At 48.9% G+C, this 22,480-nt stretch overlaps 2 protein-coding genes across 3 annotated transcripts in view; one reads left to right on the forward strand and one right to left on the reverse strand.

Annotated features, from left to right (window-relative positions):
- Positions 1 to 22,480, reverse strand: part of NADK2 (NAD kinase 2, mitochondrial) — a 298,406-nt gene that overhangs the window by 81,689 nt on the left and 194,237 nt on the right. The gene's annotated exons all lie outside the window — the stretch shown is intronic.
- Positions 1 to 22,480, forward strand: part of MRPS15 (mitochondrial ribosomal protein S15) — a 111,747-nt gene that overhangs the window by 2,262 nt on the left and 87,005 nt on the right. For both annotated transcript variants that reach the window (XM_063961025.1, XM_063961029.1), the window contains exons 2-3: positions 4,054 to 4,101; positions 11,491 to 11,566. In XM_063961025.1, the coding sequence (XP_063817095.1) occupies positions 4,054 to 4,101; positions 11,491 to 11,566 (124 nt within the window). The remainder of the gene's footprint in view (positions 1 to 4,053; positions 4,102 to 11,490; positions 11,567 to 22,480) is intronic.

The raw sequence follows: 22,480 nt of genomic DNA on the forward strand, positions 1-22,480 counted from the left end.
GACCCGGGGACAGTGTGCGCCCTCGCCCTTTTAGAGGGTAGTGGGCAGCCATGCTATCACGGATGGCCTGCCATCTTGCTGGGTTTTTACTTGGCAACTCAGGGGAGTAGCACTTCCACGCAGTGCAGCCACAGACTCTGCAGGGGGGGAGGGGGGGGGGGGGGTTATTGGAGGGTGGCAGAGCCTAATACTACTGGTCTTCCCCTCTCTTTAACAAAAACTGGTACCGCCATTCCTGCTGCACCCAGCGGTATCGCCAGCGACGGGTCCCGGTGGGGTGCAGGCATCAGCAAGTACATACACACTTGCCGATGCCGGCAACGATGAACAATGGTGCGGGGGGGGGGGCTCTTCCTTGTTTGGAAGCCAAATGAATATTTGGCCTCACTGGAAGTCAGGGACTCGTATCTTCACGTTCCAAGTTGGTCAGGTCATCATTCTCTCCTCCGGTTTGCATTTGGTTCCGATCACTACCAATTCCAGGCCCTAAGATTCGGAATAGCAAATGCTCCGAATTTTTATTCAGATCATGTCAGTGATGTTGAGCTTACTGTGCAAGGAAGGTATCGCGGTTATACCTTATTTGGACGATCTGCTCGTGAAGGCTGATTCAGCTTTGCAGTTACGACAGCACCTTCATTGCAAGGTTCAAATGGTTAAGGATCAGTGGGTCGACCTGTATAAGATCGACATTCAATAGGTCGACCACTATTAGTTGACATGGGGAAAAGGTCAACATAGTAAAAAGGTCAACATAGTAAAAAGGTCGACATGACTTTTTAAAATGTTTTTGGTGTGCCGTGTCCCCTTGCTTCGCTCAAGGTTACTATTCCAAATCACGGTCCACGTGGATGGTAAAGTATGAAAAAGTTGAAAATATGTTTTGTTTTGTTTTTGAAAACTCATGTCGACCATTTCATGTGACGACCATTGCCATGTTGACCTTTTAACAAGTCTACCTTATGCATGTCGACAAATACAGTAGTTGACAACCTATTTACTGTCGACCTAACATCTGGATACCGGTTCAAATGCTTCAGGATCACAGATGGATACTGAATTTAGAAAAAAGTCACACCTAATTCCTTGTCGCACTTTCAGATTCTGGGGGTGGTCTTTGACACCTCTCCAGCAAGTGTTCTGCAGAACTTGGTCACGTCAGTACCTCAACCATCAAACTTGTGCATGAAGCTATTGAGTCCGATGGTCTCACCTTCTATCTAGACCATTCAGTAAGCCAGATTCCGTTCGCGGGAATTCCAGAGGGAGAGTCTCCAAAATTGAATGGGATGCTTAGCATCCCTCTCATCTCCGTTTCTCGTTCTGTATGACTGAACTCGTCAATCTCTCCATTTGTCGCTGGTTTCAGATCACCTCCTCCGAGGACGATCCTTGGTCACTCCGGATGGGGTCGTTGTGACCACAGACGCGAGTCTCCTAGTATGGGGTGTCATAACGTTACATCTTTGACTCCAGGTCCTTTGGTCACCTGCCTATCAGTGTGCTTGAGGTCAGAGCCATCTTTCTGGCTCTTTTGAAAGCTCAGTCCGTCCTGGCCGACCAGTTCTTATTCAGTCGGACAACACCACGGCGGTAGTGTATGTAAACTATAAAGAAGGCACAACGAGCAAGGCTGCCCGAATACTTGTGTGAGATGCAGGGACCCGCTGGCTTTTGCCATGACTGTTCTGTGGGACTTTCAGCTAGCGTATCTGTTTCCACCGACCCTAATGTGGCCTCGTTTACTCAAGCACATCAAGGATCAGCAGGTGACAGTAATCCTAATGGCTTTGGAATGGTCTCGCAGATCGTGGTATGACAACATTCTCAAAATGTCAAAAGGTTTTTGAAACCGAGCATTTGAAAGCTAAAGGATTTTCTCCCTCTGTAGTCCGTACTATGCAGCAAAACCAGAAAGCAGTTTTGTCACGCAAATTACCACAGGATATGGAAACTCTCTATATTTTGTGGTGTGAACAGAGAAGGGTTCGTACAAGAATTGCCTCTCAGTTTTTGGCATTCCTTCAGTGGGGTTTGGAAGCTGGTTTAAAAGCTCTTTGAAAGTACAGATTTTGTTCATGTCAATTTCCAACAATGTTTGGCCCTTCTTCGCGAAGTCCGAACCTTTTTACCGTGTTTGGTGTATATTCTGCTATTGAGCAGGCTCCATTTGAGCCTTTCCATTCAGTGGATCTTCAGTTCGTTACTTGGAAACTAGTCTACCTTATGGCTATTGCCTCAGCTCTGCTTGTTTCCGAACTAGGGGCTTTATCTTGCAAGCTGACATTTCTCATCGTCCATGACGATAGAGCGGTTCCTATAGTCAAGCTGAAAGTTGTTTTTTTCCTTTTTCCACTTAAACCAATAAATTGTTTTTCTCTTTTTTTTTTATCCTCCATTGACTTCCCGTGATGATCTGGCAGTGTTAAATATAGTCCGAGCTCTGTGGATTTACTTGGATAAGTCTACTTCTGTCTGCCGCACAGATTCTCTGCTTGTTCTTTAAGAAGCACGTAAATACGGTTGGCCAGCAACAGAGCAGACCATTGTGCGTTGGATCCGCTCTGCCTATACTAGAGCGGGGGCCATCAGCACCAGATCGGGTGTCTGTGTATTCCACTAAGGCGGGGGCGAAACAGGGTTTCAGCAGAACAGGTCTGTCGTGCAGTTGCCTGGTCCTCTGTCCACAAGTGGGCATACAGTTCTCAAGTCAGCCCGAGTATTCCCTCCCCTGGGGTTGGCTGTTGAACATCCCACGGTCCAGTGTCCCACCAGCCTTGCTGAAAGAGAGAGAGGATTTTTGGTAACTTACAGCTGAATCATTTTCTCTGAAGCAGGCTGTTGCGTTCCCGCACTCGCGCTCAGTCATGCAGGGTTTTGTTTCTTGACTTGATTTTTCTAAGGATTTGTTTGACTATTCTAACAGTTTCACTGGATTACTGCTACTCCTTACCGGACTATTTTAAAAGAAGTACTGGCATGATGGGATTGCAAGGGGGAGGAGCTTGCCAAACTCCAGCCCATCCTGCAATCCCATGGACCAGTGTTCCGTAGCCTGCTTCAGAGAGTACTGTTAGGTGTGACCGCTCACGCATATTGCTGCCATTAATGCTAGCAGTCATATACAGTAGGGTCGTCTGAGGCTGCTGCACATTTACATTCTGATAGTAGAAGATGCTGAGTTGCTTGCTTAATGTCCTAGTAGGATTGCCATTAATGATGCCTGAAGGACTGTCAATGTGGGGGTGTAGCATATAGACATGATGATGTTGACCAGGTGAACTGTCCGCATGTCGGCGTTAATTACGTCTAACTGGATGATATGATGATCAACTATTGACAAATGGTCCGTGGTGGTCTTGTGACTTCTTGTCGCCGTCTCCCGGCGGCCGTGTGACAGCCACTTCTGGTTGGGACCTCCGATGCTCCAACTTTACCATGTCAACGTTGTGGTCTCGACCTTGAACGTCCGCTTGGTTACTGTCGACTGTTCAACCGGATACGCAGCCCGGCATAATTACTGAAATAATTCTGCAGGAAATTTATCAAAAAAAGACACATTTCTAATAAAGAGGCCACAGTGTCTTAGGGTAGCCTCACTTTTAGGGGCCTTTTTATTATATAGTGAACAGCCTCTATGAGAACTGCACAGTGGGCTGTTTAGTGCTGAAAAACATGTTTTTTTTGCCCAACCAGAAAGTGACCTTGTGATCAGTGTACGGCAGGCCCCTTCCTGTGACCGGGACAGTATTCCGTATAGTGATAGCAAAAGCTGTCACTGTACTCTACACTATTCGCAGGGACAGTCTTATCTGAGGCAGTATAACAGTCAGGAGTTTCTTAAATTGTCTCAGTGCTGCAAGTAACAGCAATACTAGTTGATATTTAATGGGGTAAGTATGCAATGCATGACGAATATGTACTGAATGTCTGAAACTAATTTTTTTATTTTGTTTGACATGAGTGGTTCATACCCAATAGAACATAAGCGATTATTGTTACATCTTACAGTATTAAGTAATTCGATTGTGTCTTATATGTTTTTGTTTTTAGGCTCAAGTCTTATTCATGTGGCAAGAACATATGCTGTGATGAAAGATGGTCAGTATTGTAAAGCTGAAATAACAGAATATGCATGTTATGGTGCATCTGTTACATAGTTTATGAAATAAAGACCTAAATTAGATGTAATTTTAAATGGAATCAGTAATAATAACCTTCAGGGGCTATGATTAGAACACCACTTTTGAACATCAGGAGTTGATCACTTGTTTAAGGGGTCTGGTTTGGGAATACAAACTTGTACTGATATTATGTTACAAAGAGGGCAAAAAAACAAAAGGAAGAAACCTTTTTTGGCAGGTACTATATATGGATAGTCATTTGTATAAAATATACCTTTTAATATAGTGTTTCTAAAAATAAAGTAAGTGAGAAACTACAAATAGGATTTTAATTACCTACCGGTAAATCCTTTTCTCGTAGTCCATAAGGGATATTGGGGAGACTTAGTACGATGGGGTATAGACGGGGTCCAAAGGAACCAGTGCACTTTAAATTGCATTACTGGGTGTGCTGGCCCCTCCCCTCCCACAGGCAGTTATAGGTAAAACAGTGCCCGAAGGAGAAAGGACATATATGAGAGAAGGAACATGATAAAAAAGAGTGGTGAGATTTAGTACCAGCACACCACTAACATATAACAACCACCAACGGCTGGCAACAATAACAGCAACACCTGAACAGGTAACCACTTAACAGAGAACCTGCAGAAAAGTCGCCCAATATCCCTTATGGACTACGAGAAAAGGATTTACCAGTAGGTAATTAAAATCCTATTTTCTCTAGCATCTATAAGGGATATTGGGGAGACTTAGTACGATGGGAAGCTTCCACAACGGGTAGGAATGTGCGGAGACTGCTGCAGCACCGCCTGCCCAAACTGGGTATCCTCTGACCATGGTATCAAACTTGTAGAACTTCACAAAGGTGTTCTTCCCCAACCAGGTAGCAGCTCGGCATAGTTGCAAGGCTGAGACTCTGCGGGCAGCCGCCCAGGAAGAGCCCACTGATCTTGTAGAGTGGGCCTTCAAAGACTTCCGGAGGAGCAGAAGTGTCAGAACTGGACGGAACCACAATAGGTTGATTCAGGTGAAACAGAGACAACCTTCGGCAGGAACTGCTGTCTAGTGATGAGCTCCGCTCTGTCCTCGTAAAAGACCAAGTATGGACTTTTACGCGATAAGGCCCCCAATTCTGAGACACATCGAGCAGAAGCCAGGGCCAGTAACATCACTGTCTTCCACGTTAGGTACTTTTCTTCTACCGTCATCTGAGGCTCAAACCAGGAGGACTGTAGAAATTCCAAAACCACATTCAAATCCTAGGGTGCCGTAGGTGGCACAAAAGGAGGTTGTATGTGGAGTACCCCTTGCAAGAAGGTCTGAACTTCTGGCAACAGTGCCAATTTCTTCTGGAAGAAAATGGAGAGAGCTGAAATCTGGACTTTAAGGGAACCCAGATGTAAGCCCTTATCCACACTGCCTGCAGGAAACGTAAAAAACGTCCTAAGTGGAACTCTGCAGGCGGATACTTGTGTTCCTTGCACCAAGAGACATATCTTCTCCAGATAGGATGATCGTGTTTTGACGTCACAGGTTTCCTGGCCTGAACCATGGTAGCAATAACCTTTTTGGAAAGGCCCTTGTGGGCTAGGATGTTCCGCTCAACCTCCATGCCGTCAAACGAAGTCGCCGTAATTCCGGGTAGACGAACGGTCCTTGTTGAAGAAGTTCGCTTCTTAGTGGTAGAGGCCAATGGTCTTCGATGGACATGTCCAGAAGATCCGCATACCACGCCCTCCGAGGCCAATCCGGGGCAATCAGAATTGCCGGGACTCCTTGATTTCTGATTCGCTTGAGCACCGGAATCAGAGGAAACGGGTAGACCAGCCGATAAGGCCAAGGCGACGTCAGTGCATCCACTGCCCTCGCCTGAGAGTACCTGGTTCGTGAGCAATACCAGTGAAGCTTCTTGTTGAGACGAGAAGCCATCATGTCTATCTGCGGGCAGCCCCACCGGTGGATGATCTGTTTGAACACCTAATGGTGAAGCCCCCACTGCCTCGGATGGAGATCGTGACGACTCAGGAAGTCCACTTCTCAGTTGTCCACACTCGGAATGAAGATTGCTGACATTGCTCTTGCATTTCTTTCCACCCAGAGAAGTATCTTTGACACCTCTCGCATGCAGGCTCTGCTTTTTGTCCCTCCTTGCCGATTGATGTACGCCACTGCTGTGGCATCGTCTGACTGAACTTGGATCGCGTGATCCGTGAATAGATGAGAGGCCTGAAGCAGAGCATTGTAGATCGCCCGAAGTTCCAGAATGTTGATCGGAAGGCGGGCTTCGTGGGCTGACCACCTGCCCTGGAACTGTGCCCCTTGGGTGACAGCACCCATCTTCGCAGACCCGCATCCATCGTGAGGAGGGTCCAATCCTGAATCCTGAAACTCCAGCCTTTCAGTAGTTTGGAGGACTGCAGCCACCACAGGAGGGAAATCCTGGCCTGAAGTGACAGCCGAATCATCCGGTGCATCTCTAGATGTGATCCGAACCACTTGCTCAGGAGATCCATGGAACATCCCATATTGGATCGCCTCATATGAGGCGACCATCTTACCCAACAATCTGATGCAAAGATGGATGGATACTTCAGTAGGTCGGAGCACCATGCGAACCATCTCCTGAAGTGTTCTCGCTTTGTCTTCTGGGAGGAACACCTTCTGGGCCACCGTATCCAGTAACATCCCCAGGAACAGGAGCTGTTGAGTTGGCTCCAGGTGGGACTTCTTAGATTGAGAATCCACCCATGGCGTGACAGAAGTTGGATAGTGTGGTCGATACGGAGCAATAAAAGCTACCTGGATCTTGCTTTTATCAGAAGATCGTCCACGTAAGGGATAACATTAACCCCCTGGACCCGGAGTTGGAACATAATCTCCGCCATTACCTTCGTGAATACCCTCTGAGCTATGGACAGGCCAATGGGTAGTGCATGGAACTGGTAGTGATCGTCCAGTAGGGCAAAATCTCAGAGAAGTCTGATGAGGTGGCCAAATTGGAATATGAAGTTAGGCGTCCTTGATATCCAAGGAAACTAGGAATTTCTGTTCTTCAAGGCCAGCAATCATTTCCCTCAGGGATTCAATTTTGAACTTGAAAATCTTTAGGTAAGGGTTCAAGGACTTTTAGATTCAAAATGGGCCGTACCGAGCCGTCCGGCTTTGGTACCACAAACCGGTTATAACCCCTGCCTCGTTGCGGTATCAGTACTGGAACAATGATGTGTGACTGGACCAACTTTTGGATTGCCTGTTGCAACGTAACGTGCATATCCTCCAAAGCTGGCAAGCTTGATTTGAAAAATCGTTTGGGAGGAGCACCGTCGAACTCCAGCTTTCCCAGATGCTGCTGAAGTGACGCAGTCGAGCTCCCGCCTCGACATCTGCTCGGGGTGGGTAGGCACCGTCATGCTGAGGGCTTATTTGAAGCAGAACTGGTGCTCTGTTCCTGAGATACAGTGGTTGCAGGTTTTTATTTTACTTACCTCTGTTGCCCCTATTTGTATTGGAGGCACCTCTGGCCCTAGATCGAAATCTGTTAGACCAAAAGGACTGAACAGGTGGCCCCAGGTAGGAACGCCTAGCCGGTGGGGCCCCAGAGGGGAGAAACGTGGATTTCCCAGCAGTAACTTTGGAGATACACATATCCAACTTAACCCCAAAGAGCTATTCCCCAGAAAAGGGGAGGGATTCCACACTGCGCTTTGATTCTGCGTCTGCTATCCACTGATGCAACCACAAAGCCCTGTGCGCCGACACTGCCATGGCAGAAGTCCTAACATTAATATTCCCCATCTCCTTGAGCTAGTCACACAGGACGCGTGTAGTGTCCTGAATGTGCTTGAGCTGAGTCACCATAGTGACCAGAGGCATTTCCTCGGAGAGGCCCCCCTGAATTTGAGTAGCCCACGTATGAATGGCATGGGTCATCCAGCAACCTGCTATGACTGGCCTCTGTGATACACCTGCTGCCATGTAAATAGGTTTGAGTGTAATCTCTATCTTTCTGTCCTCAGGATCCTTCATGGTAAAGGAGCCCAGGGCAGGCAGCACCGCCTTTTTGGACAGTCGAGAGACTGATACGTCAACCCCCGGGGGTTCTTCACAGAATTTCCTACACTCAGGAGCAAATGGGAAAGTGCCCAAAAACTTTTTGGACACTGGGAATTTTTTCCAGACCAACTTGAATAGGTCATCTAACTCTGCAGAATCAGGGAAAGTGACATTAGGCTTGTTTGTTTAAAGAAAAACGACTGCTATGACGCAGCGTCCTCTAGAGGGAGCTTTAACACGTCCCGTATAGTCAAAATGAGGGGTTCAATACCCTGAGCAGAATCGGAATCCCCACTAATGGGATCCAAGTCCTCCCCATCCTGCTGTATATCCTCATCTGAATCAGAGAGTAGGGCAGGTAAACCACGCTTCTGTGGACCTGCATGGGAGATGGCGGGCTGTGTAACATCTGCCCTAGCAGCTAAGTCTGCAACAGCCTGTTGTAGTAGCTGAGTTTTCTGAACATTAGCAGACAGTTGTGATGACATATCAGACATCATAGTTTTAAGAGCCCCTAGCCAGGAGGGCTCTGGACCCTCTCCCCCAGCCCCTTCACTGATTTGTGAAGATTGGCTGCATTGTTCACATGAAACAGAATCGGTAGATAAGGGAGAGAATCTGGTGTGGCATACACTACAGAGTTTGTGTTTACCTATGTTTACAGTAAACACAATGACATACACACAGACAGTAATACTTATCAAGCCTGCCCTTACTGTATGTGAGAGGAGACACACACCGAGAAAGACACCAGAACACCCCTAGCTGCACAGCCCCAGTGAGGCTGTCGGCTAATTATATCGCAGTGAAACACTAGTAAATACTGTCCTGTAGAGGACGCAGATTGTGTTCAATAGCGGCTCTCCCCCTTTGCTACACCCTGTACTAGTTTTCCAGCGTGTGGTCCTGCTCTGAGGTAGCCCCGCCCCCCGAAATGGCGCCGGAGCTACAGTGATTTTTATACTGGTAATAACTCCTATCATGCTTATAAACATCACACAAGTGCAAGTTTAAGCCATCTTGAGCCAATTTGCACAGGGGGCTCTAGCGGGTCCCGTATGCAGCGCCCGCATTCAGCCGCACTTTGAACTGGGGGACCCCCCCTAGCAGGGCCCCCGGTTTGTACTTACCACAGACATCACCTTCAGGCATATGTTAGGGGGGTGTGGCGTGCTGCGATTGTGACAGCCAAGGCGCAGTGCTCCGCTGAACAAACAACCTCTCAGGATGGTGGTCCTGCAGTGGGGAAGCGGACCTCGCAAGGTCGGTGACCGTCCACGGTGCTGGTATGCTGTTGCCCAAACAGCATACCGAAAATAATAAGTTTAAAAGAAATTGAAGAAAACTCTCTGGAGCTGCAGAGATGTGCATCCTCTTCTGAGGGTACTTTTTTCTAAACTGCCTGTGGGAGGAGGCATAGAGGGGAGGAGCCAGCACACCCAGTGAAGAAATTTAAAGTGCAACGGCTCCCTTGGACCCCGTCTATACCGCATGGTACTAAGTCTCCCCAATATCCCTTATGGATGCTAGAGAAATAAAACACACACATGTTTAATAAGGGTGGTATTCATGTGACCGCCGGTCAGCTGACCGACAGTCACATGACCTCCTCCACCAGCCCGACGGCTCACTATCCCGATGGTTGGCATGCCGACCAACAGGGACTATTTCCACTCGTGGGTGTCCACGACACCTGTGGTCGCCACCGAGCCCGCAGCGTGGCGAGCGCAGCGAGCCCGCAAGGGGCTTGCTGCACTCGCCCCTCCCCGCCGGGATCCCGGCGTCGGTATGCTGTCGGGATCCCGGCGTCGGTAAGCTGACCGGCGGTCTCCTGACCGCCGGTCAGCAGTACTATACCCGTTTAATAAGCATATTGGCAGGAAAATGTGGATTTGCTTCTCCTTCTGGTGTTTTTATTCTTTGGGATTTTCCATTTTTCTCAGACTCTTTTTTTTTTTTTTTTTTTTTTATTGACTCAGGGTTGTTCATAAACCTAAATTCATTTCGATTTTTCATTTTATTTTTATTGATGTCCTATTTGGGAGTGGTGTTAGTACCTCTTTTGTGTAAGGTAAGTTTCCTTTGAGGCATAATAGTTAAATGAATATCATTACCATCTCTGGACCGGAGATGTGAGAGGGGTTATTTATCACAGCTTCGCGAGAGGGGGTCATTCTGACCTGAACACTCGCTGCAGTTCTGAGCAGCGATCAGGTCAGAACTGCGCATGGCTGACAGCCGACGGCTGCCGTTGCCTAGCGATCGCTTCTACCTGATTGACAGGCAGAGGTGGTTGCTGGACGGGAGGGGGCAGCACGGCGGCGTTTGGCCGCTGTTTTGTGGGCGTGGTGTGGCCAAAGCAGGTGTGGCCGGACCGTGCGGGGAGGCGGGCCGCACCAGCTCCGTGATGTCACATGCAGCCGCTGCGACCTGGCCAGCAACGACTAACTCCCTACCAGCCGCAGGAGCTGCGCTGGCTGGGAGTTACTCTACAAGTACAAAAGCATCCCTGCTGTGCGATGCTTTTGTACTTGTGCTGGGTGGGGGCCGGCCTGACATGCGGGGCGGACTAGCCCTGTGCTGGGCGTCCCCCCGCATGTCAGGGGAGATGATCGTAGCTGTGCTAAATTTAGCACCACTACGATCAGGTCAGAATGATCCCCAAAGTGCCAGCCAATCCGCTCCTAACTGCCATGTTACAGGCTGCGTTTGAAAAATGTCTGTTAGGAGCCAATTGGCTGGTACTTTATTCTCTCCACTCTCTCTCCAAGCTTTGATAAATGTTCCCCTAAGAACTATTAAGGTGGGTACACACTAACGTGACGTGACGTCATGAACTGGGCGGGCGTGTACACACGCCCGCCCAGTTCAGCTGTCAATCACCGCCGGCCGCCGCAGCATGTGTACGGGCGGTCGGCCGACCGCTCCCGTACACACACAGCGACGCACCAATATATCGGTAGATATATTGGCCGTCGGCTGTGCTGCGCGGCCGACGCGATACGTCTCTGAACGACTGAGTTCACAGACGTATCGGCCGTACACACTGGCCGACGGTCCCGCGATATATCGACCAGTGTGTACGGTCCTTTAGCATGCTATTGCATTTTCTGTATTTTACATGATCAGACAGGACGTGTTATGGAAATGGGGCACTAGCGGAGCCTGCCAAATACCTGATGACAAATGATACATTGAGGTTTGATGTGATCTGGAAGTGTTTTTACTCTGTATGTAATCATAGCTGCATATAACCTGGTGAATTTGTGATGTCACATTTCGTGATGCAGATGTTTTGTTTGATTTATTTTAGGAGTCCCAAGCCAATTGGATGACTTGTCTCCTACAATGCTTAAAAAGCCATATGTTGGGGTTCAAAGTGTAGAACGGTAAGACAACCTGATGGGTGACGGCATTTATAATGAGCTGTAATAGTAATGACATCAGTATAATCTATTATAATAAATGATCATCCACATCACATACACCATCGTCTGTCTTCATATCAAGCCTTATTAGTAGCTGAATGCTTTATTCTCGCCCACAGTTTGATAAGCTTTTATTCTTAATTACAATGTAATCAGTTCTTACTGGTAAATAAAGAATATTTGTAGGGTGGGGTGGGGGGATGCGGTTACATTCCGATGCCTGAATCTCGACACCCATCAGAATACCGACATCAGAATTCCAAAAAGGTCAGAACACAGACAGCCGGTATCCCGACCGTAGTAAGTATAGCGCAGGTTAGGTTTTGAATGGGGGAGGGGGCTTTTGTTTAGGTGCCACCCAGGGGGGGGGGGGGGGGGGTTGGTTAGGGTTAGGCTGTAGCACTGGACATGTTTGGTTTAGGCTGCCGTAATTGGGGCTAGGTTGAGGCACTACCGGAGGGAGGTTAGGGTTAGGCTGCAGGAAGGGTAGGTTAGGGTGTGGTGAAGAGGGGAGAATAGCCCATACCCCTGTCTGTATTTCATTCATCGGGATCCCGGCATCGGTGTTATGATTTCCCAAACGCTGGTAAATCATACTGAACCCATAGAGGGAACACTTTGGACATTACCTGTAAGAGTATGATGGACTTCCCAATTCCAGGGAAGCCTCGTTATGTGACTTTTGACTAAATGGAGACTTTTGGCAGCTCAGGAATAACATGTAAATACAGGTCAAGGCAAGGGACATGCAGCTGAGGTATAAAACACACTAATAAGGCAGTGGGTCAGGATCACAAGCAAAGTAATGCAATTAAACAAACTAGGTCAGCCCTGTGTGATTGGCATAGAGCTCAGCACCTGCTCCTCAGGCACTGGTCACAAGACTGCCGCTGACAATGTGGGTGTACATCGGAACATGTGTATCTGGCATGCAGGGGCGCCGACGGCTCTGCCAGGTCCTGGTACTGGGAGGGGGCATGGCCATCGTGGGGAGGTGTGGTCAGTCCACCTCCTTAGAAAATATTGAAAACAATATTTTATGTGCAGCTGTGCGTGCTGCACTGGGGGGCTGCCAGTGTCCGATCCCGGTGGGCAGCTTCCCTGTACATATCATAGGCTTTTGCCGTTGCGCTTCTCCCCAGTCCAGCACACAGCAGTGTGTGCCATGTGCTGGGCTAGGGAGAGAGGCTGCTGTCCTCTCTAAAGAGTACCCACTATAACCCCCCCCCCCCCTTCCCTCTTCCCCTCTCGGCGCCACTGCTGTGATTTTCCCAATATCTGTTCTGATAAATGGGGTTATATGCTATGTGAGTTAGCAGATGTGTGGTATCTGAGCCACAAATGACAGTCATGCTATACATGTAGATCACTAACTAGTGTTTATCAAACAGGATTAATAAGAAATTTCTGCTGCGGGGTACACTGGGTTCCACAAGTCTGGACAATGGGGTGTAGAGTAGGATCTTGATCCGAGGCACCAACAGGCTCAAAGCTTTGACCTTCTTCCCAAGATGCATAGCGCCACCTCCTATTTCTCTAACGTCCTAGTGGATGCTGGGGACTCCGTAAGGACCATGGGGAATAGACGGGCTCCGCAGGAGACAGGGCACTTTAAGAAAGAATTTGGATTCCAGACCTCAGTTAGAATCTGTGCCCGGACGAGCTGGCTGCTACTTAGTGAGCTCTCCTGAGCTTGCTAAAAAGAAAGTATTTCTCTGACGTCCTAGTGGATGCTGGGACTCCGTCAGGACCATGGGGAATAGCGGCTCCGCAGGAGACAGGGCACAAAATTTAAAAGTTTGACCACTAGGTGGTGTGTACTGGCTCCTCCCCCTATGACCCTCCTCCAAGCCTCAGTTAGGTTTTTGTGCCCGTCCGAGCAGGGTGCAATCTAGGTGGCTCTCCTAAAGAGCTGCTTAGAAAAAGTTTGTTAGGTTTTTTATTTTCAGTGAGTCCTGCTGGCAACAGGCTCACTGCAACGAGGGACTTGGGGGAGAAGAAGTGAACTCACCTGCGTGCAGGATGGATTTGCTTCTTAGGCTACTGGACACTAGCTCCAGAGGGACGATCACAGGTACAGCCTGGATGGGTCACCGGAGCCGCGCCGCCGACCCCCTTGCAGATGCCGAATAGAGAAGAGGTCCAGAAACCGGCGGCAGAAGACGTCTCAGTCTTCATGAGGTAGCGCACAGCACTGCAGCTGTGCGCCATTGCTCTCCGCACACTTCACACCAGCGGTCACTGAGGGTGCAGGGCGCTGGGGGGGGCGCCCTGGGCAGCAATGTAATATACCTATTCTGGCTAAAATATATCACATATAGCCCCTGGGGCTATATGGATGTATTTAACCCCTGCCAGGTTCCAAAAAAAAACGGGAGAAGAAGCCCGCCGAAAAGGGGCGGGGCCTATTCTCCTCAGCACACAGCGCCATTTTCCTGCCCAGCTCCGCTGCGAGGAAGGCTCCCAGGACTCTCCCCTGCACTGCACTACAGAAACAGGGTAAAAACAGAGAGGGGGGGCACTTACTGGCGATATTTATAATATTTGAGCTGCTATAAAGGGAACACACTTATTAAGGTTGTCCCTATATATATTTATAGCGCTTGGGTGTGTGCTGGCAAACTCTCCCTCTGTCTCCCCAAAGGGCTAGTGGGGTCCTGTCTTCTATCAGAGCATTCCCTGTGTGTCTGCTGTGTGTCGGTACGTGTGTGTCGACATGTATGAGGACGATGTTGGCGTGGAGGCGGAGCAATTGCCTATAATGGTGATGTCACCCCCTAGGGAGTCGACACCAGAATGGATGGCTTTGTTTATGGAATTACGGGATAGTGTCAGCACGCTACAAAAGTCGGTTGACGACATGAGACAGCCGGCAAACCAGTTAGTACCTGTCCAGGCGTCTCGGACACCGTCAGGGGCTGTAAAACGCCCTTTACCTCAGTCGGTCGACACAGACCCAGACACTGACACTGAATCCAGTGTCGACGGTGAAGAAACAAACGTATTTTCCAGTAGGGCCACACGTTATATGATCACGGCAATGAAGGAGGCTTTGCATATCTCTGATACTGCAAGTACCACAAAAAGGGGTATTATGTGGGGTGTGAAAAAACTACCGATAGTTTTTCCTGAATCAGAGGAACTGAATGAAGTGTGTGATGAAGCGTGGGTTACCCCAGATAGAAAACTGTTAATTTCAAAGAAGTTATTGGCATTATACCCTTTCCCGACAGAGGTTAGGGCGCGCTGGGGAACACCTCCTAGGGTGTGTCACAACTGAGGGCCTGAGCTGACGGGAGGCAGCCTCAGTTGTAGGGGCTGAGATGTACCGGAACCTGGGAGGTTGTATCAGACCCCTGGACATGTAAGTAACATGAATAATAACTGCCCGAAGGCGAGACCACGACAACTTAGATAAAAGTCAATGATGTTTATTATGACAACTCCGCATCACAGCAGCAATAAAAGAAAACGTGAAAGTCAGCAAAGAATAAATACAGTTCCTGAGTACTACAGCATGGCAGGAGCCACAGGGCACTGGTAGTGTGAGATAGTTCTTATGATCTTCTAGATGGAAAGTCCTTACCAGGCCCGGCTGTAGCAATGGAGATAACCCAGGATTGTACCAGCTGGTGTTCCAGGAAGAGCTGGGTTGCTGAAGGTAAAACAGCTGCTGTGGATACTGGCTGGAACCAGACTGTTGTTAGCACGGAGTGGATACTGGCTGGAACCAGTTAAATAATAAATGAACTTTGGGAGCGATGAAATGTGAACTGAAATGTAGAACTTGAGAGCGGAGAAATAATAATTCCGGTGGAGAGTGGTAAAGTGTAGAAAGGACACCGGCCCTTTAAGGGAAGCTGTACTCTGCTGGAAGCTGAGGCTGGAAGCAGGTAGTGTTGTAGCTGGAAACAGATGAATCCACAATGGATTGGAGAGTCAGGCTACACCGCAGGTGGAATGCTGGTGCGGGTCTCTATGGTGGAAGTCTTGAGACAGGAGCTGGAACCTGGAAGACAATCATAGAAGAGAGACAAACAGGAACTAGGTTTGACAACCAAAGCACTGACGTCTTCCTTGCTCAGGTACAGCTTACTTATACCTGCAGCAAGGAAGGGGTTGGCTAGGCAATTATGCAAATCAACAACACAGACAGCAGATTGGTGGAAATGATCAGATGACAGAATCCAAGATGGCTGCGCCCATGCAGACACTTGGAGGGAAGTTTGGTTTGTAATCCATGTGGTCTGGGAAACAGTAATGGCGGCGCCGGCCACCGGAGACAGGAGACGCCAGGCTGATAGATGCACATTTAACCACGCGGGCACAGCGGAGGCCGCGACTGATGAAAAGACCACTCTGCATGTGGAAACTCAGGAACAGCGGAATCCGGTCCTGGAACGCCGAGCCCGCCTTAGGAGGCATCTGAAGGGTAAGTAATGGCGTCCAGATACCCGGATCGTGACAGGGTGGATAAGGCGCTCACACGCTTATCAAAGCAAGTGGCGTTACCGTCTCCTGATACGGCCGCCCTCAAGGATCCAGCTGATAGGAGGCTGGAGAATACATTAAAAAGTATATACACACATGTAATACTGAGACCAGCAATCGCCTCAGCCTGGATGTGCAGTGCTGGCGTGGCTTGGTCGGAGTCACTGTCTGAAAATATTGATACCCTGGATAGGGACAGTATTTTACTGACTATAGAGCAGTTAAAGGATGCATTTCTTTATATGCGAGATGCACAGAGAGATATTTGCACTCTGGCATCAAGAGTAAGTGCGATGTCCATATCTGCCAGAAGAAGTTTATGGACGCGCCAGTGGTCAGGTGATGCGGATTCCAAACGACATATGGAAGTATTGCCGTATAAGGGGGAGGAATTATTTGGGGTCGGTCTATCGGATCTGGTGGCCACGGCAACGGCCGGAAAATCCACCTTTTTACCCCAGGTCACCTCCCAGCAGAAAAAGCCGCAGGCTTTTCAGCCGCAGTCCTTTCGTTCCTTTAAGAACAAACGAGCAAAAGGACATTCCTATTTGCCCCGAGGCAAAGGAAAGGGTAAGAGACTGCAACAAGCAGCTCCTTCCCAGGAGCAGAAGCCCTCCCCGGCTTCTACAAAGGCGTCAGCATGACGCTGGGACCTTACAAGCAGACTCAGGGGCGGTGGGGGGTCGCCTCAAACATTTCAGCGCACAGTGGGCTCACTCGCAGGTGGACCCCTGGATCCTGCAGGTAGTATCTCAGGGTTACAGGTTGGAATTCGAGAAGTCCCCTCCTCGCCGTTTCCTAAAGTCTGCTTTGCCAACGTCTCCCTCCGACAGGGCGACGGTATTGGAGGCCATTCACAAGCTGTATTCTCAGCAGGTGATAGTCAAGGTACCCCTCCTACAACAGGGACAGGGGTATTACTCCACGCTATTTGTGGTACCGAAGCCGGACGGCTCGGTAAGACCGATTCTAAATCTAAAATCTCTGAACCTGTACATACAAAAATTCAAGTTCAAGATGGAGTCACTCAGAGCAGTGATAGCGAATCTGGAAGAAGGGGATTTTATGGTGTCCTTGGACATCAAGGATGCTTACCTTCATGTTCCAATTTGTCCTTCACACCAAGGGTACCTCAGGTTCGTGGTCCAAAACTGTCATTATCAGTTTCAGACGCTGCCGTTTGGATTGTCCACGGCACCCCGGGTCTTTACCAAGGTAATGGCCGAAATGATGATCCTTCTTCGAAGAGAAGGCGTCTTAATTATCCCTTACTTGGACGATCTCCTGATAAGGCCAAGATCCAGAGAACAGCTGGAGGTCGGAGTAGCACTAACCCAAGTAGTGCTCCAACAACACGGGTGGATTCTGAATTTTCCAAAATCCCAACTGATCCCGACGACACGTCTGTTGTTCCTAGGGATGATTCTGGACACTGTTCAGAAAAAGGTATTTCTTCCGGAGGAGAAAGCCAGGGAGTTATCCGATCTAGTCAGGAACCTCCTAAAACCAGGAAAAGTATCTGTGCATCAATGCACAAGAGTCCTGGGAAAAATGGTAGCTTCTTACGAAGCGATTCCATTCGGCAGATTCCATGCACGAACTTTTCAGTGGGATCTGCTGGACAAATGGTCCGGATCGCATCTGCAGATGCATCAGCGGATAAAATTGTCCACAAGGACAAGAGTGTCTCTGCTATGGTGGTTGCAGAGTGCTCATCTGTTAGAGGGCCGCAGATTCGGCATACAGAACTGGGTCCTAGTGACCACGGATGCCAGCCTGAGAGGCTGGGGAGCGGTCACACAGGGAAGAAACTTCCAGGGAGTGTGGTCAAGCCTGGAGACGTCTCTTCACATAAATATACTGGAGCTAAGAGCAATCTACAATGCTCTAAGCCTGGCAAAACCTCTGCTTCAGGGTCAGCCGGTGTTGATTCAGTCGGACAACATCACGGCAGTCGCCCACGTAAACAGACAGGGCGGCACAAGAAGCAGGAGGGCAATGGCAGAAGCTGCAAGGATTCTCCGCTGGGCAGAAAATCATGTGTTAGCACTGTCAGCTGTGTTCATCCCGGGAGTGGACAACTGGGAAGCAGACTTCCTCAGCAGACACGATCTGCACCCGGGAGAGTGGGGACTTCATCCAGAAGTCTTCCACATGATTGTGGTCCATTGGGAAAGACCAATGGTGGACATGATGGCGTCCCGCCTCAACAAAAAACTGGACAGGTATTGCGCCAGGTCAAGAGACCCTCAGGCAATAGCTGTAGACGCTCTGGTAACACCATGGGTGTACCAGTCAGTGTATGTGTTTCCTCCTCTGCCTCTCATACCAAAAGTACTGAGAATTATACGGCAAAGGGGAGTAAGAACGATACTCGTGGCTCCGGATTGGCCAAGAAGAACTTGGTACCCGGAACTTCAGGAGATGCTCACGGAAGATCCGTGGCCTCTACCTCTAAGACGGGACCTGCTTCAGCAGGGACCGTGTCTATTCCAAGACTTACCGCGGCTGCGTTTGACGGCATGGCGGTTGAACACCGAATCCTAAGGGAAAAAGGCATTCCGGAAGAGGTCATCCCTACCCTGGTAAAAGCCAGGAAGGAGGTGACTGCACAACATTATCACCGCATTTGGAGAAAATATGTTGCGTGGTGTGAGGCCAGGAAGGCCCCGACGGAGGAATTTCAACTGGGTCGATTCCTACATTTCCTGCAAACAGGATTGTCTATGGGCCTCAAATTAGGGTCCATTAAGGTTCAAATTTCGGCCCTGTCGATTCTCTTCCAGAAAGAATTGGCTTCAGTTCCTGAAGTCCAGACTTTTGTAAAAGGAGTACTACATATACAGCCCCCGGTTGTGCCCCCAGTGGCACCGTGGGATCTTAATGTAGTTTTGGATACTAGCGATTTGGAGGATTCCAAGTTGCTGGACGTTGTCAGAGCATTGAAAATATATATTTCAAGGACGGCTGGAGTCAGAAAATCTGACTCGCTGTTTATACTGTATGCACCCAACAAGCTGGGTGCTCCTGCTTCTAAGCAGACGATTGCTCGTTGGATTTGTAGCACAATTCAACTTGCACATTCTGTAGCAGGCCTGCCACAGCCTAAATCTGTCAAGGCCCATTCCACAAGGAAGGTGGGCTCATCTTGGGCGGCTGCCCGAGGGGTCTCGGCATTACAACTCTGCCGAGCAGCTACGTGGTCAGGGGAGAACACGTTTGTAAAATTCTACAAATTTGATACCCTGGCTAAGGAGGACCTGGAGTTCTCTCATTCGGTGCTGCAGAGTCATCCGCACTCTCCCGCCCGATTGGGAGCTTTGGTATAATCCCCATGGTCCTGACGGAGTCCCAGCATCCACTAGGACGTCAGAGAAAATAAGATTTTACTTACCGATAAATCTATTTCTCGTAGTCCGTAGTGGATGCTGGGCGCCCATCCCAAGTGCGGATTGTTTGCAATACTTGTACATAGTTATTCTTACAAAAAAATCGGGTTGTTATTGTTGTGAGCCGTCTGTTCAGAGGCTCCTACGTTTGTCATACTGTTAACTGGGTTCAGATCACAAGTTGTACGGTGTGGCTGGTATGAGTCTTACCCGGGATTCAAAATCCTTCCTTATTGTGTACGCTCGTCCGGGCACAGTATCCTAACTGAGGCTTGGAGGAGGGTCATAGGGGGAGGAGCCAGTACACACCACCTAGTGGTCAAACTTTTAAATTTTGTGCCCTGTCTCCTGCGGAGCCGCTATTCCCCATGGTCCTGACGGAGTCCCAGCATCCACTACGGACTACGAGAAATAGATTTATCGGTAAGTAAAATCTTATTTTTGTTAGGTTTTTTATTTTCAGAGAGATCTGCTGGCAACAGGCTCTCTGCTACGTGGGACTGAGGGGAGAGAAGCAGCCCTACTCACTGAAGATAGGTCCTGCTTCTTAGGCTACTGGACACCATTAGCTCCAGAGGGATCGTACACAGGATCGCACCCTTGGTCGTCCGATCCCGGAGCCGCGCCGCCGTCCCCCTCGCAGAGCCAGAAGACAGAAGCCGGTGACAGAAGCAATAAGACTTCGAAATCGGCGGCAGAAGACTCCAGTCTTCATATGAGGTAGCGCACAGCACTGCAGCTGTGCGCCATTGCTCCCACACTAAACCCACATACTCCGGTCACTGTAGGGTGCAGGGCGCAGGGGGGGGGGGGCGCCCTGGGCAGCAATTAGAGACCTCTTTGGCAAAAGTTTGCATAATATACAGTTGGGCACTGTATATATGTATGAGCCCCCGCCAAAATTGTACATGAAAGCGGGACAGAAGCCCGCCGTCGAGGGGGCGGGGCTTCTTCCTCAGCACTCACCAGCGCCATGTTTTTTCTCCACAGCACCGCTGAGAGGAAGCTCCCCAGTCTCTCCCCTGCAGTTACACGGTAGAAGAGGGTAAAAAGAGAGGGGGGGAACATAATTAGGCGCAAAAATCAATATAAACAGCAGCTACTGGGTTAACATTAAGTTACTGTGTTATTCCTGGGTTAATAGCGCTGGGGTGTGTGCTGGCATGCTCTCTCTCTGTCTCTCCAAAGGGCCTTATGGGGGAATTGTCTTCAGATGAGCATTCCCTGAGTGTGTGGTGTGTAATTAAGTGCTAAGGTGAATTTATTGCACAAAAGATTAGAGAACAGACAGGAAATCTACCCATGTCTGTCCCTATGTCGCAGAGACCTTTAGAGTCTCTCAATGCTCACTATCCAAAATAATAGACACTGATATCGACACGGAGTCTGACTCCAGTGTCGACTACGATAATGCAAAGTTACAGCCAAAATGGCAGAAAAGTATTCAATATATGATTATTGTAATAAAAGATGATTTGCATATCACTGATGACTCATCTGTCCCTGACACAAGGGTACACATGTTTAAGGGGAAGAAAGCTGAGGTAAATTTCCCTCCTCTCATGAGGAAAAAGAGCGGGAATCTCCAGACAAGAGACTGCAGTTTCCCACAAAGAATTCTCAGGCAGTGTCCTTTCCCCACTAGGGCCAGGATATGATGGGAATCTTCCCCTAGGGTGTCACGTTTGCCCAAAAGGTAGCCCTGACGTAACAGCTATTCTCAGGGATCCTGCAGATAGCGTGCACATTCTGGTACACTACTCAGACCGGCGATTGTGTCGGCATGGGTTTATAGCGCTGTGGCAGCGTGGACAGGTACCTTATCACCAGAGATTGAGACCCTAGTATGTATATAGATATACATATGTGTATATATATATATATATATATATATATATATTAAAGATGCTGTCTTAAGAGATATGTATATATAAAACATGCCCAAAGAGACATGAGTATACTGGGTCCTAGAGTCAAAGCTATGTCGATTTCTGCTTGACGTGTCCTGTAGAATATGCAATGGACAGATGATGCCATCTTAAGAGGCATATGGAAGGCTGAGGATTGTGTGGAGAAGGGTTCTCGGACCTGGTCTCCACAGCTATAGCTGGTAATTCTGATATTTTGCCTTATATTCCTGCACAGCCTAGGAAAGCACGACATTATCAAATGCAGCCTTTCGAATAAAGAAACAAAGTCCGAGGTGCGTCCTTTCTTGCCAGAGGCGGGGGCAGAGGAAAGAAGCTGCACAACACAGCTAGTTCCCAGGAACAGAAGTCCTCCCCGGCCTCTACAAAAATCCACCGCATGTCGCTGGGGCTCCACAGGCGGAGCTAGGCCCGGTGGGGGCACGCCTTCGTAAGTTTAGCCACAAGTGGGTTCACTCCCTGTTAGATCCCTGGGCAATAAATATTGTGTCTCAGGGATACGAGCTGGACTTTGAGAAGATGCCCTCTCACCGACGGCTTTGCCGGCTTCCCCCCACGAGAGGGAAACAGTGTTAACTGAAATTCACAAATTGTATCTTCAACAGGTGGTGGTCAAGGTTCCCCTCCTTCAACAAGGAGGGTGTTATTATTCGACCATGTTGTAGTCCCGAAACCAGACGGTTCGGTCAGACCCATATTGAATTTAAAATCCCTGAACATATACCTGAAAAGGTTCAAGTTCAAGATGGAATCGCTAAGAGCGGTCATTGCAAGCCTGAAAGGGGGAGATTTTATGGTGACTCGGGACAAAAAGGATGCATACCTTCATGTCCCCATTTATCCACCTCATCAGGCATACCTCAGAATTGCGGTACGGGATTGTCATTACCAATTTCAGACGTTGCCGTTTGGTCTCTCCACGGCCTTGAGAATATTCGCCAAGGTAATGGCGGGAATGATGGTGCTCCTGCTGAAGCAAGGTGTCACTATTATCACGTACTTGGACGATCTCATAAAAGCGAGATCAAGAGAGCAGTTGCTGAACAGCGTATCACTTTCTCTGGAAG

The sequence above is a fragment of the Pseudophryne corroboree genome, chromosome 1 (genome assembly GCF_028390025.1).
Source record: "Pseudophryne corroboree isolate aPseCor3 chromosome 1, aPseCor3.hap2, whole genome shotgun sequence".
Classification (NCBI taxonomy): domain Eukaryota; kingdom Metazoa; phylum Chordata; class Amphibia; order Anura; family Myobatrachidae; genus Pseudophryne; species Pseudophryne corroboree.